This window comes from Podarcis gaigeae (genome assembly GCF_964106915.1).
Source record: "Podarcis gaigeae genome assembly, chromosome: 3".
In the NCBI taxonomy this organism is placed as follows: domain Eukaryota; kingdom Metazoa; phylum Chordata; class Lepidosauria; order Squamata; family Lacertidae; genus Podarcis; species Podarcis gaigeae.
In genome coordinates, this window is record NC_139680.1 from 29059190 (window position 1) to 29075000 (window position 15811).

The window sequence follows — 15811 nt, forward strand, 5'->3', positions numbered from 1 at the left end:
GGGGAGAATCTGTGGGTTAAGGAATGCTACCCTTTCTCTGCTTGCCCTACTTTCTTGTAAATGCCACCCTGATCCTAATTAGCATTACAAGCCAAAGACAGGTTTTGGAAATGTGATCCCCCCCTTTTAATGTGCATGTCCACCCCAAATGTGTGGGCCAATGTGATGTAGTGATTCAAGTGTTCAAAGCCCCACTTGGCCATGAATGAACCTCACTTGGGTGCCCATGGTGCAGTCACTGCCTCTTAGCCTAACCTTCCTCACAGGGTCATTGTGGGAGGACCAGGTACACTGCCTTGAGCACCTTTGGAGAAAAAAGGTGGAATATAAATGCAAGAAATAAATAAATGCAAATAAGGGTTTAGCTTGGATGCGTAACATGAGAATTTCTGAAATGTGTAAATTAGCAATCAAAGATCCACATTCTGAAAATACCAGCCCTTACTTAGAATCCCAAAATTGCATAGTTGGAAGGGAACCTGAGGATCATCGAGTCCAACTCCCTGCAGTGCAGGGATATGCAGCTGTCCGATACAGGGATCGAACTTGCAACCTTGCTGTTATTAGTTATTAGCTCTAACCAACCGAGCCAGGCTGACGTCATGGTTGACTTGTAAGGGAACTTACACTTTTGTTTCTGTGCTCTTCCACTGCCCACCACCCTAAACATATGCAGCATTTTAATCTCTGTCTCACTCAGATTTGCTAAGCTTGTGCCGGAAGCCATTTACTATAGCATTTAAGAAGTTTTCATCAGCTACACTGTCATTTACGTGGTGCGCATTTGCCAGGCAAAATGTTTAAATGCAAGGGTGTTGCTGATACAGCATATTTCAGAGCTGGAGGATGTGGAGCTAATTCTACCTCATGTGAAAATTAGTTTGTGAATCTAGTCTTCAAAGTAGAAACTGGCAACTGTTGAAATTATGGTTTCTGCTTATATACTTCACACTTTATTTGTTTCAACTAGCCTTTAAGCCAGTGTTTCTTAAGAGGGGGGAAAAACGTGTGATGTTTGCATTATTCTGAAACATTTAGCAATTTACAGATACAGGAATGAGACCTGCGAGCAGGATTTGAAATACAAGCAGTGGTAGAAAATTGATAATATATTAAACAGAAGAATGTCTTAGGTGAAATGTTTATTAGAATACAGTATGTAAATGGGATGGGATTAAGAATAGCATGGAGGGAAAGATGGGAAGTCAAAGCTTAAAGAGAAATGCGTAAAAGATTTGGAATCTGGAATTCATATGTAAAGATTTTAAAATTTAATTAAAAAATTGACTCCCCCATCCAAAAAAGGGGGGCTTATGCTTTAAAAGGGAAGGGTTGTACCCAGAAATGTTTCTCTTGGACTAGACCCATTGCAGTCAGTGGATAATTGCTTTCAATGGGACTACTTTGAGCCTGACTTAATCAAACGCAACCCGGGCTTCGGAATAGAGGCATGGAGGAAAGAGTTAGAATTTTGGAAGTTTACGTGATGCTTTGCCACGATGATCCCAAACCTGCGACTTCCAACTCATCTTTTCTTGGGACACAAGGTAAAGGAGATGACAAATCAAGTTATTCTCTGCAGACAGTTGCAAAGCCAGAATCAAAAAGCCTGTGCCTTTAAATAATATCAGCAGTAGGTAACATATCTCTTGTCTTTCCCATTGCTGCTTTGTGGGAATGCTTTGAATTCAAAGAGAACTTGCTTATATAATGTTCTCCTACTAGGTTTCAGTTCATTATTTTGTGTGTTGTTGTTTTTTGTACTTGAAGGTTCCCCGGGAAAGGAGAACGTCAGCAGTGAAACCAGATGTAGATCATTCTGACCAAGAACATGGCAAAAGGTTCAGTATTCAAACTTGAAATGCTTTTTAAAAAAAAAAAAAAAGAAAGAAAGAAAGAAAGAAAGAAAGAAAGAAAGAAAGAAAGAAAGAAAGAAAGATAGTTGGAGGCAACAGCATCTCGAAGGCCAGAGGTTCCCCATCCCTGCTCCTCAGGTATCACATGAATGAAGTTTGGCCAACAGTATCCACTTTTGTCCTTGCCTGGTGGCAGGCAGAACAAAGTAAATAGAGATGAGTAGGTCCATGTTGGCAGGCCTGACCATTCACAAGAGGAGAAGCACTAGAATGCCTAGAGTCCTAGGAGTTCTCTTTGGGGCCAGGAACCCTGTCAGTCAAGGTAAAAAGATCATAGAGCTGCTGTGGAAGATGCCACTTAACTTGAAAAGTTGGAGGTGCATGGTTAGTTTCAACTGCCTCTTTTTCTTGATAGCTCCAGAGTTGCCACGAACTTATTAATAATACTCCCATGAAGGAAACACATATATTGGAAAGATGTTGTTCTGCCTGTTCCTATGTGGAATGTACCTATTGATGGGGATGTCTTCAGCCTAGACTTGGAAAGCCATGGCTGGACATCATTGGCATGATTGCTTTTAAGGCAGCTTGTGAATGGAGTCAAGGCACTGGATGACAACTTAAAAGGACAGCCTGTTCATTTCCCTTTACTCTGTCTGGCCCACATCCACTCACCCAAAATGGGTTGGCTCACGTCATTCAAATTGTAGTGAGGTAATGGCAGGGAGCAGGCAGGTATGTGCTAGAAACAGAGTTGCTGAAGGATGAGGGGAAAACCCGACACCTTTACAGGTAATGATTTCTCCAGGACAGTACTGGATGTATCAGAATTATTGCATCATTATGTTGATGCTTAAAATGCGCTCCATGTTAATTTTAAAGCTATTTGTGTGAATAGTCTTTGGCTGCACACATTTTATTCTGAAATCAATGGAGACGGAGTACTTGCTTTTTCTACATAGTCCACACACAATCTAGTTTTGTTGCATTGTTGTTTTTTGCCCATCCTGAGAAACTGGAAATAAAATTTCATTGCAGATGTATTCTGAGTTCCCTGCAGCGTGTCCATTTGAAAAGAGATGCAGGTGGTCCTGGTAATTGGTGTGGGGGTTGTATCCATGCATGTCCAGCAATGTTGTGGGTCATACCAAGAAGGCAATCACCACTTCCTTCGTTCACCCGGGGCATGTGCCTGGAGGAAAAGGCACAAATAACATAATCAACGGGGAGGGTTTTCAAATGTGTATCAAGTAATTACACATGGCTTCGTGGATGGCAGGATCTAGACTAAATCGAGATTGAAAGCAGCATGTTTAAGCTGAGCATTAAAGATTCTGGATTGAGAAAAGCTACGGTTTTTGTACTACAAATGCGTTGGTGTGTATGCAGCCATTCTCTCACCAGAGTATAAGCAGAACAAGAAAGCTGAGTGGAGGAAAACTCAAATGCAACTGAACACTGGTGAGGGCTCATCATTAAGTCTACCTAGTGGCAGTGAAGGCAAGCAAAGAAGGCAGACTTTGCTGCTCCATTGCATCCACATGGTGCTGTCCGGAAGAGCTTTTCCGGGTAGTGTGGAACCATTTATAGTCTGGCCTAAAGGAGGTGGCAGAACTGACAGTAGTTTGCTGTGACTTGTTTGCAAAGCATTTTGAGGATAAAATTGCTTGCATCCGCCAGGACTTGGACTCCACTGTTGAATCTCGAGAAGTTACCCAGAGCACTGTCTAGTCCTGTTACGTTGGGTGAGCTTCAGTTAGTAAGGCTCGAGGATGTGGACAAGGTGCTTGGATCAATCAGGGCAACCACTTGCCCTATGGACCCTTGCCCCTCTTGGCTCATAAAAAAACCTAGCAGGGATGGGACAGGTGGCTGTGTCAGGGAGGTGATTAACGGTTCCCTGCGAGAGAAGGTGGTCCCTGCCAGCTTGAAGGAGGGAGTAGTAGGATCATTCCTCAAGAAAACCCTCAATGGATTTGGAAAAGTTGCCAATCTCCCCTTCTTGGGTGGGTGGCTGCAGACCAGACCAGGCGCTCTTGGAGAAAACTGATTTTCTAGATCCAGTTCCATTGGGGTTTAGGCTCGGTTTAGTCACAGAAACTGCTTTGGTCTGATGACCTCTGTTGGAAGAGAGACAGTGGAAATGTGTGCTTGTTAGTTCTTCTTGACCTCTCAGTGGCTTTTGATACCACCGGCTATAGCCTTCTGGAGTGGCCGTCTGAGTTGTGGGTGGGTGGCACTGTTTTACAGTGGTTCCAATCCTACTTATTTCTAGAGAGTGATGCTTGGGGCGTGCTCTTTGGCCCTGTTAAGCCTTCAACATGGGGTTCATCAGGCTTTGATTTTATCCCCTATGCTGCTTAATATCTATATGAAACCGCTGAGTGGGGTCATCTGAAGTTCTGGAGTATGTTGTCAGCAATATACTGATGACACACAACTCTGCTTCTTTGTATCTGCAGGTGTGGCAGTGGATGTGCTGGACTGTTGTCTTGCCTTGGTAATGGCCTGGATCAAAGCCAGTAAACTGAAACTCAATCCAGATAAGGCTGAGGCACTGTTAGTGGGTGGTTCCTTAGACCGGATGCCTGCTTTTGATGGGGTTACATTCCCTCTGAAGTAGCAGGTATTCAGCTTGGGGATACTTCTGGATCCCTTGCTGTCGTGTGAGGCTCAGGTGGCCTTGGTGGCATGGAGTGCCTTCCATCAGCTTCAGTTGGTGGCACAGCTGTGCCCCTATGTGGACAGGTATAGCCTAACCTCTGTCATCTGTGCTCTGGTAACCTCTAGGTTAGATTACCGCAATGCGTTATATGTGGGGCTGCCTCTGAAGATGGTTTGGAAAGTGGACCTGGCACAGGATTCAGCAGCCAGGTTGCTCAATGAGGCAAGACAGTTGAGCATATAACACCAATTCTGACCTGACTGAACTGTCTGCCAATTAGTTTCCGGGCCCAATTCAAAGTGCTGGTTTTGACCTATGAGGCCTTAGACGGCTTAGGACCGCAAAATCTCTAGGACCGCATCTCACCATATAAATTGACCTGGATCCGACAACCATCATCTGAGGCTCTTCTTTATATGCCTCCTCTGCAAGAGGTCTGGAGGGTGGCAACATGAGAACAGGCATTTTCTTCAGTAGCTCCCTATTTGTGAAATGCTCTCCCCAGGGAGGGTAGCCTGGAGCCTTCATTAAATATCCTTAGGCGCCAGGCAAAAAAGATTCATCTTCTCCCAGGCCTTTAGCTAATTAAACAATCTATAGCCTTTTAAACTGGGGTGGGTGGGTGTGTTACTGTTTTTGTTTGTTATTATGGTTTGTCTTTTTGTGTTTTTATATTGTAAACCGCCCTGTGATCTTCAGATGAAGGGCAGTATAGAAAGTTAAATAAGAATAATAATACACTGGGAAACCCCAATGTATGATCTGAAGGCACATGAGGCCGCCATCTTGCTGAAGTTAAGCAAATCCAGTGTTTGGATTGGGTACCTGGGAACCTCATGTATGCTGCCTTGGTTCCATGATGGAAGATATATGGGGTATAAATGCAGGGCTGGCCCAAGACATTTTGGCACCTGAGGTGGGCCCCAAAATGGCACCTGGCTCCTTGCCAGTGAAGAAGCCATGAAGGAGAGCTACACCAGGAACGAGGAGGGAAGGAAGGTTGACATTGGGATCTGCTGCCCTGGTGGATTCTGTCACCTGAGGTAGTCACCTCACCTTGCCTCATGGGACGGCCGGCCCTGTATAAATGTAAAACAGGGGGAAATCCTTTCCAGAGAAGGGAGCTTTCATGAGGCAAGCTTGGGCTCCAGGGCCTGCCATTTTAGAAATTTTTCCCGCCTCCCACTCCCAAGTGCTTAATCTGCCACTTCTCTTTTGTTTAGGAACTGTATACCGAACATGGCGGAACAGTCGCTCATTTCTGCTGGGGAAAACCGAGTGCAAGTCTTGAAAAACATGCCTTTGAATATCGTTCTTCCGCACACTTCCCAGATGGGTGTTGACAAGAGGGGCCACCTGACTACTCCGGACACGACTGTCACGGTCTCCATCGCATCCATGCCCACCCATTCGATCAAGACGGAAACTCAGCCGCACAGCTTTACAGTGGGCATCCCTCCAGCTGTCTATCACCCAGAGGCACCTGAGCGGGTGGTGGTTTTAGACAGGAGCCTGAGTGCTGACCAGTTTAGCTCCAGCGCCCAGCCTCAGAATTCCCAGCGCCGTACTCCGGATTCCACCTTCTCAGAGTCTTTCAAAGAAGGTGTGCAAGAGGTACAGAAACAACCTGCCTCTTTTGCTGAGCTTGGCACATTGCTGGGTTTGCCATAGGAGAGCAGAAAAGCTGCAGGCTGCAGTGTTGGGCTGCAGAAATATGGCTTCTGGAGCATCTTGAAAGTAAATTGTTAAGGCTGGGATCGTGTTGAATCATAGCTGTCAACTTTCAGATTTGAATAGAAGGGATCAGCAGCCTCACCTGTCCCGGAAACAGTCTACGGGATATCTAACAATCCGGGATAGCATCGGGAAGCAGCAGAAAACGGCGCTGAAATAAGGGAATTTCCCGCAAAAAAAGGGAAGGTTGACAGCTATGTGCTGAATTCCATAGAACTTTCTAAATAGGCATGCACAGGGTTGCAATGCAATTTTACATATAAGTGGAACCTTGGTTCTCAAACTTAATCTGTTCCGGGAGTTCATTCGACTCCCGAAACTGTTTGAAAACCAAGGCACAGCTTCTGATTGGCTGCAGGAAGTTCCTGCACTCAAGTGGAAGCCACATCGGAATTCAGCTTCCAAAAAACGTTCACAAACAAGAACACTTACTTCCGGGTTTGTGGCGTTCAGCAGCCAAATTGTTCACCAACTAAGCCGTTTGGGAACCAAGGTACCACTATACATGTATTTAAGAAAAGCAGCTTTTGAACCCTTAATGCAGTGGTGGAGATCCATTTTTTAGCCTCAGGGGCATATGCTATCACTGGTGGTTTTCTGGGAGGCTGCATATCAGGCGGGGCCTGAAGCAGAAGTGGGCGGAGCAATGTACAAGAATCCTTTCTTCATACAGTAAACTAGATTCTGTTCGTGCAAAAGCCAGAGCTTTCAATACATGCATACTCATGTGCAAGGCACATGTTCTCTCACATTCTCTCTGTCTCTCTGTCTCTCTCTCACACCCACAACCTTCCATCCAGGCAAGAAAGAGGCATTTCAAGGACACATTCCAGCCAGACAACAGCATTCAAAAGTTGCAGGACAGAGTAGTGGGTGTCACCTGGGCGAAAGCCCTTGGAGCCAAATAAGAGATGCCTGACCGGGTGCATTTGTCCCCTGGGCCAGAGGTTCCCCACCCAGTTTGCATTTGGATGCAAAGCAGTTTGGTAGACCTTGGCTGGCAAACCTCCGAAGCCAGAGCAGTTGATGAATAATATATATTTTTTCCCAGTGGCCTTCTCAGTTACTAGCAAAAGCAGAGTAAATCGTGTCAGGTAGTAAAAACTGTGAAACAAATTTATGCTGAATGATGCATCATGCAAATTCGATTTAGTTTATAAAAACTAAATAAATACAGGCGGCTCACAGAATCACAGAAAGTTTGACCTTTTTCTTAAAAGTCCAGAATGCCTACAAATCCTGCCGATAAATAACTATTGCATCCCTTCTTCCCCTCTGATTTAGCGCACTGCTCCCTAATCTGTGCATGGGTATCAGGTTCTCTATAATTCTTATGTAAACCTGAAATATCAATCCGCTGGATTAGAAATAGAAGATTTTCTCAAAGGCCTGTGGGTGTAATGTACTAAATTTAAAACAAAAGCAACCACTATAGATTTCACTATAGAATGTGAAATCACTAGCAAAAGCACATGGCTCATTTTACAGGGTAGAGAGAGAGCTCCTTCAGCTTGAATGTGTGGTAATGATATCGGCACGGCAGGAATACGTACATGATCTGTGTGTGTGTGTGTAAAAAAAAAAAAAGTGTGCTAAATGCAGCATCACAGAAAGAAACAGCTGTGGACCAAAGCGTAAAACCCTCTAAAACTCAGAATACCTTGTTCAAATGTCAGAACTGGAGCTAAGCTTTTTCTTCTTTTGGGCTCTTGAAAGATATTGGAAATGCCACACTTTGAAAGTATGCAAATCAACTTTTTCCACAGTGCCCTGCCTTGTGCTGGCCTAGTTTTTAATTTCCCCTACCCCTGGTGCACATATTAAGTGGACGGCAGCAAATATGCCAAGTTAAGGGGCATGTTAAACACTTTATTAATGATAAATTTAGGACCGGACCACTGTTGTTATTATTTTTTTAAACTGCCACCTATGCCTGAAACAATTATTAATACTTCCAGGTTTTCTTTCCTGCCGAACTGAACCTTCGGATGGCCGGCATGAATTCTGAAGACTACGTGTTTGAAAGCATTGCTGGGTAATCTCCTATCCTTTAGATCCAACTATTGTGAAATTCTCTCCCTCCCTCTCTGGCGCACAGTAGGGCTTGACTTGGCACGCCCTCAGTATTGCTCTGCCTTCTTGCTTACGCTCCCTGCTCATCCTTGTGGAATGGAAGACGTGAACCCTGGTGGGTGGCAAGCTGTGCGGATGATCACCTGGACCTGCCTAGGGTGTAGTGTTATTCCTTGACATGTTGTACTGACTGCTGGGCTGAACACACAGCCATACATTTAAAGCACATGACTTCTCTCAGGATTCTTTGGGAGAAGGCACGTGCTTTAATTGTATGGTGCGTGCAGCCTGGGTTTCTGCTGTTTGAACCTCGAGCTCAAGAAAACCAGCATCCCCGCCACCATTTCCCCAATGAAAATAAGGATGTCCTGTTCCATCATCGTCATTTTATTATTTATACGCCGCTGAGATGAGCTTGGGCAAGTCGCTGTCTTGTCCTATCCTACTGCATGGGTGTGTTGTGATTGGTGATAACAGGATATTGCCCCATGTACACCAGCTTGAGCTCTTAGAGCATGGTGTGAATTTGACTGATAGACCGATAATCGCCGTATGCCTGCTCAGAAGAGATTTATAGGGTGTAAAAGCATAACTCAAAAGTGTCTATAAAGAGAGAGCTTTCTAACTTACCCTTTGTTCCCCCTGCCCAATATCTTACTTATCCTTTGAATCATGATTTGCTAGTCCTAAATAAACAGATGTCATGACTTAGAACGCCGTGACACTAAAAAATACCATTTGTGTACACTTTGGTTTTTCTGTTATGTGCAGATTCTTTGCAGATATAATTGGCTCCTAAGTCTTCCCCCTTCTGGTTTTTCAGGAACAACTTCGAATACACACTGGAAGCTTCTAAATCACTTCGGCAGAAGCCCGGAGATAATACAATGACGTATTTAAACAAGGGCCAGTTCTATCCCATTACACTGAAGGAGATGAGTGGTGGTGAAGGAATCCATCAGCCCATCAGTAAAGTTCGAGTGAGTTGACACACTAGGAACTATGTGGGAGGAGAAGCTGGCAGCAGTGGCGGGCTTTGGGCTCTCAAATTTCGACACTAAAATTCACCCCTAGGCCTCTCACGTTCCATTCTGCAGCATTGTTGTGGCACCCCCTGCAGTGTGGCATCTAGTGCAGCCGAACCAGTTGTGTGCCCTAAAACCACCTCTGCTGTAAGTGTGGTGAAAAATTTTAGCATTCCAGTGGAAGTAGTCAGTGATGTTCCCAAAAGGGTGTACAGTCATTCTGACAGTAAGCTAGGCACAATTTTCTGCATCAGCTGTAGTTTCCAGTCATTTTCAAGGCTGAAGAGCATATTGCAGTAACCTAATCCAAACTTGATATTGCGAATATGCACAATGGGTTGTAATCAGTTAAGTCAGATATTTGGAGTAGACTTGAAATCAATGGGCTAAAAGTAGGAATGGAGGAGAAATTATATTCAGTTCACACTGAAAGAAAAAAACCTGCCTATGGTAATTTGCAGCTTCCAAAACAACTTGAGAACTAACGATCCTTCAAAATTTACTCTTCTTTAGATTTTGCAATATAGTTCTCCAGCCAAGTAATGTGTACATATACTGAGGGGAAGTATACATTAAAAATGCACATGTTAGTGAAAATAACGTACCAAAAAATGCATTCTACTTGAGGAAATTTCTTTGGGAAAATAAGTATATTGGATAAAATTGCATACGGATGTGTCTGTTAGGAGAAATCTGCACGAAAATGTTGGTGAATTTTCATTAAGCCTTTTTTAAAAAAGTAAATAAATTGCAAAGTGATGTGGAAATATGGAAAACGGAACTCAAAGATGGGGAAAATGAGAAACCGCAATTGGACGAAAGTCACGGCGAAAGTCTACTGATTTCAAGGGGCTTATATTGTGTATGACTTAGCTGAATGCAACCCATTTAATTGAATGCACACCTATGGGTTATTGGGATTCGAGTTTGCTTTGTTTCTTCTTCTTTTTTTAAAAAAGAAGAGCTACCACACAGGAATGGAGTCACCAAGTCAGCTTACCCCCAAAGGCTCCTCCCCCCCCCTGCCCCGGCCAGGGCTCATTTATTGCCAGTGCATTTTAATTATTTGTTTGGTGGCCAAATAAATCAACCAGTTACCTAGTTTATCTCCCTATTTTTGGTGTCACTTTGAATGCCATCAGATTAAGGGGTAGCGCTGGCACTTTTCTGACTCTTGCTCCCACCCTGTTAATGGTCAGGGAAATTCTCTTCAGAAGCCCACCCATGTGGGCAGATTTTGTGAAGCTAAATAGCAAGTTGTTGAGCCAGGGATGGGGAACCTGTGGTCTTTAACGTTGGGCTACACTTCCTATGGGATGCGGATGGTGCTGTGGGTTAAACCACAGAGCCTAGGACTTGCCGATCAGAAGGTCGCGGTTCGAATCCCTGTGATGGGGTGAGCTCCCGTTGCTCGGTCCCTGCTCCTGCCAACCTAGTAGCTCAAAAGCATGTCAAAGTGCAAGTGTAGATAAATAGATACCACTCCGGCGGGAAGGTAAATGGCTTTTCCGTGCGCTGCTCTGGTTCACCAGAAGCAGCTTAGTCATGCTGGCCACATGACCCAGAAGCTGTACGCCGGCTCCCTCGGCCAATAAAGCGAGATGAGCACCACAACCCCAGAGTCGGTCACAACTGGACCTAATGGTCAGGGGTCCCTTTACCTTTACCTTACAGTTCCTATAATCCTTCACCACTTCTGAAAGGCCACTGGTTCTGCACCCCTAGGAATTCAGAGGCATCTACATATATCTGAGTAACCGTGTTCGCACTTCAGCTTAAAAAGGCTGGCAGAATTGCCTAGATTAAGCTACCAGCTTAATAAACACTTTGCTTCCTTCCCTGTGAAGTGTCTTTGCCAAAGACCCTCTGGCCTTTATGTCAATTAAGCTCTGCTCTCTCTCCTCCTGTCCCTCTTTTTCCTCCTCTTTTGAAGAGTGTCATCATGGTTGTATTTGCCGAAGACAAAACCAGAGAGGATCAACTCCGGCACTGGAAGTACTGGCACTCTCGGCAGCACACAGCCAAACAAAGGTGCATTGACATAGGTAAGAAATCATCCCAGCTGCAGGTGCCAGGACAGCGCTTGGCAGGTTTCAGTTCTCTGCTCACGTTCGTTCTTTTTACTGCACGTGCCCAAGGCTATCTTTTGGCCACAGTTCAACATGGCTTCAGTTCTTGTTCGTTACAGTTCTTTGGTTGCGCGAGAAATATTCTAAGCCATCCTAATCTTTTGGGTGAGGGGGCAGCTGTACATCTCTGAACATATAATGAGGTACTTGCGTTTCGTTTGGTGTTGTCTGGGCACTAATTACCCAAATGGGTGGGTCAGCACTTATAAATCAAGATGTTCCTGGACTACAACTCCCATCTTCCTTGACCACTGGCCATGTGAATTACGCCTGATGGGAGTTGGAGTCCAAAAGCACATGGAGGCCCCCACAGTTTAGCCACTCCTGGTCTATAGCATGCAGTGGGGGTTGTAGGGTTGCATAATCTTCCGTGACTGGTACAAATTGGTTGCTTTTAGGCCCGTTTTGGTATCAGATGATGCTATTTCTGTGTTGAGTTGCCTTTGGGGCTGCTGAAATCTGTTACACTTGTTTTCTGTCTTCTGTGGGAGCCACAAACTTTCTTAACAGCCATTTTATGAACTTTGATCACCCCCCCACCCCACCTCCACAAGAGAAACCCAACCCAACCATCTGATTATATTCTTCTGTTTCTACCATCACCCTCCCGAGAAAGCACAGTTCAGTTTTTAATTCCTAGAGTGTTTGCGCCTAGTAGAGGCTGCTTGTAGCTCATGCCCTGTGCTCCAGTGTCCCTTGGCCCTTAGTCCTGAACATGTGTAGATGAGTTGCAGTGACTCAAGGTAGAAGGGAAAGGCACTCTGCACATGGGCAAATCTGCTGTCGCTTATTACTCAGGTGTTTTGGAGGTGAGCTGTTGGTGTTGTTAAACAGGTTCCAGGAATGAGTTGAGTCCCTGGCACAACTCAAGCTCCAGGTAGAGTTGGGGCAGGGAGATGAAAGATGGCATTGCAGATACCTGCTTGCCTACAGCTAAGCTGTGATTGGCCAGATTCCAGGTTCCTTTGGTTCAAGGTTGAGTTGCACTCCCAGCCCTTTCCTCCTGTGAATAAAAGGAGGGATTAATCACTTGGCACTTAAAGGCAGACGCACACGCAAATCTTCCTTTATTATTAAAGGGTGTTTTTTTTACTATTATCAAGAGTATATATCCTTGTTATGCTGGGGTGACATTTCTCGTACAAAACCACAGGGCACGGCAAGGATAGCAGGTGCCACCTCTTTCCTTTTAGAACTTTATGTTTCATTTCCTGATTATTATTTTTTTGCTTTTTAAAAATAAAAATAAAACTTATTGCAGAGATGCCCACAGGCAACAACTCTTGGTTGCTTTTTATTGCTCTCCAATACATCAATGTTCTTCCAAGATGGAAGAAAATAAATGACGCTATACTAGGCCTGTATGTAGCATCAATAGATTGACATACTATATTGTGTGTGTGTTTTCTCTTATCAACAGCTGACTACAAGGAAAGCTTCAACACGATCAGTAACATTGAAGAGATAGCCTATAACGCCATTTCCTTTACTTGGGACATCAACGACGAAGCAAAGGTAAGTATTCAGACTTATTTTTCCTGGCCCCTTTTTTTGTGTGTAAAAGGGGAGAAAGGAGGTGTACCTTAACATGGCATATCGTTAGATTTTTATTTGCTTTCTGCTTTTAAGAAATAGTTGCTGGAGCATTGCCAAAGTGTGTTTGAATACAAATAAAGTGTTTGTTGTTGTTTTTTAAGTGGAGGGACAATCAGTATTGGGGATTGACATGGCTATTTTTCAATCTACCTTGCTGCTCCCAGCTCCCCAAATCAGTTTAATAGAAGGAAAGTGAGCAGGAACAGGAGAGTGAAACAGGCTCCTGCAAAAAACAGAAATTACTTCAGCATGTTAGTGAATTATTACATAGAGACCTACGAGCTACCAGGTGCATTTAGTGCTTGTTCTCACTGAGGAGACTGCCTGGCAAAATCTCAGACTGCTACACCTATTCAAACAGACGTCTTTCAGCCACCTAAGTTTAAACAGAGGTGTGTTTGCAGGCTGCAACTTGCAATCCTCTGCAAACGGCCCATCTCTTCTGTCAAAGTGTCATTTTGTGTCACATTTGCTAGTCACCTTCTTAGCCCCCCTTCGCAATGCATAGGTCACTAAACAGCACAATGCAGCCTTCGGGTGCCTGGTACTACAACTCCCATCAGCTCCAACCAGCACGGGGTGGGTGGGGTGAAGGCTTGTATAATGGACATATCGCATTGGGAAAGTTTTCTGCTTCATATTGTGGTGCGATGCAGTTGAGTCTGGTGGGCAACCTCCTCAGTTTCATTGCTAAGCCTTCAAAGCCACTTGTAGGCTCAGCTCTCTCTTGCCCCTCCCTGCAAGTGTGTGTGGAAACCAGGGCTGTGTTTAACCACGGCCATTTGCAGCCATGACATCGTAACAGCCTCATGTTGACCGAAGAGAACTCCACATGGGACTCCGATAGTAATAGCTTAGACTAATCCATTGTGGGTCATACTGAAGAATGTGGAGAGTTTTGGTCTTTACTGGCACCTGAGAGCATCTCTGTGGAGATTGTAGGGACCCCTCTCCTCAACCTCTCTATTCCCTGTCCCCCCTCCCCAACCTAGGCTGGCTCTGCCATTTAGTGGCATGAGGTAAACTCACCTCAGGCTGTGGAGGTTTGTGTATGTGCAGCATTGGCAAAATATTGGACAGGGCTGTGGACTTAATACACACTCATACATTTAAAGCAGATCAGATGTCACGTGTTTTAAATGTGTACAACACAGCCTTGTATGCCAGCCAGCTAACCTCCTCTTAGGAGAACACTCTTCTGTCCCTAATGTGGAAATAAGATTCAGCTGCCAATCTGGTCCACTTGTGGAATGCAATCTGGTCCACTTGTGGAATGGTCCACTTGTGGAATTTGGTCCACTTGTGGAATGTGGAATATTGTCCTTCATAATATACAACAAAATGGTCTTGGTCTGGCCCAGCTGTCTCGCATTTTGGTGTCCACCCCTAACACATCAGAGAGATGAAGCCGTTTGTCCTTTCTCTAGCACAGGCATCCTCCAACTCGGCCCTCCAGATGTTTTGGGACTACAACTCCCATCATCTGTAGCCAACAGGGCCAGTGGTCAGGGATGATGGGAATTGTAGTCCCAAAACATCTGGAGGGTTGAGTTTGGGGGTGCCTGCTCTAGCTAGTCTGGGTGATCTAGGCAACCATTCAGAAGGGAGGAAATGGGACGGGCTTTCACGGTTGAATTGGGCAGTGGACTCTTTAAAGGAAGGATTTGTGAGCAAGAGGAGGCAGTGATTCGGGGATGGGCAGCAGAATTTGTTCCAAACCTTTTATTGCAAAATAAATATTCCCCTTTCACCATGTAACCCTGACGTGTTTATCCTTCCAACCCTTCCAATGGCAGTGTTTCAGCACCTGATGCCTAAAATGGCATTACTTTGTGAAGTTGGTATCGGTTACCAACCTGAGAATCTAAAACGCTATAATCCTTTGGCGAACTAGCTCTTTGGGGCATTGGCAGCCATAGAAGCACATTTCCGCAGGTGACAATAGCTCCATTCAGTATGCTGCTTCATCTCTGCGTCTTGCAAAGTAGCCCAGTCATTCAAGTGTATCCTCGTGGTCCTCGTGCTAAAGTGGGTGGTATTCTCCACACTACCCTGCCCCTTAAAAGGACAAGCAAACTGACACATCATGGCCAAGTCACTCACCTTGAGATCATCCAAGTCACTGGGCAGATTCTGAAAGGGAAGCTGCTATGTTTTGAACCAGCAACATCAAAATTATGCATCAGACAACTTCTGGATTCTTTTTTGCATGCTGGTTGCATATGTGCAGATGTTTTATCCGAACCTACTCAATTTGCATATTCTAAATTGATGTCCTGGGTTTTTTGCAAACCACTGGGGAAACAGGGAGACAGTACAGGGTGTATAGATACACATCTAGGAGTAAGGACAGGTAGCTAGGTGATGTTTGCCAGTTCCTGAGCATGGTCAGTATTTGTAAGCAGATTTAGGGTTTGGGAAGTGAGTGACCAAGGACTACTGTATCTTATAGTGCATTCCTATTCATGTCTACTCATGAGTAGAAATGAGTAAATCTCATTGTGTTCTGTGTGACTTACCCCCAAGTAAGTGGATATAGGATTGTTGTATCGGAATGGCTATACTTTAGTTTTCCCATGCAGCTTGCAGGCCTGACGGGGTAGATTCATTAGTTCCCTGTTTTCTTTTGGGCTTTCTTCTTAAGTGTAGTCACAAATTTCAGAAAATCATTATCCTGTAGTTCTTTTTTTAACCCTCCCCCCCACCTTTTTGTTTATTTATACTGTAAAATCA

The 15811-nt window shown here is 44.6% G+C and overlaps 1 protein-coding gene across 3 annotated transcripts in view; it reads left to right on the forward strand.

The window, feature by feature from the left end:
* The window catches only part of GRHL1 (grainyhead like transcription factor 1), a 58052-nt gene that overhangs the window by 14797 nt on the left and 27444 nt on the right, over positions 1 to 15811 (forward strand). For all 3 annotated transcript variants that reach the window (XM_083733985.1, XM_083733983.1, XM_083733984.1), the window contains exons 3-8: positions 1771 to 1841; positions 5745 to 6135; positions 8214 to 8290; positions 9152 to 9308; positions 11287 to 11398; positions 12903 to 12997. In XM_083733985.1, the coding sequence (XP_083590111.1) occupies positions 1771 to 1841; positions 5745 to 6135; positions 8214 to 8290; positions 9152 to 9308; positions 11287 to 11398; positions 12903 to 12997 (903 nt within the window). The remainder of the gene's footprint in view (positions 1 to 1770; positions 1842 to 5744; positions 6136 to 8213; positions 8291 to 9151; positions 9309 to 11286; positions 11399 to 12902; positions 12998 to 15811) is intronic.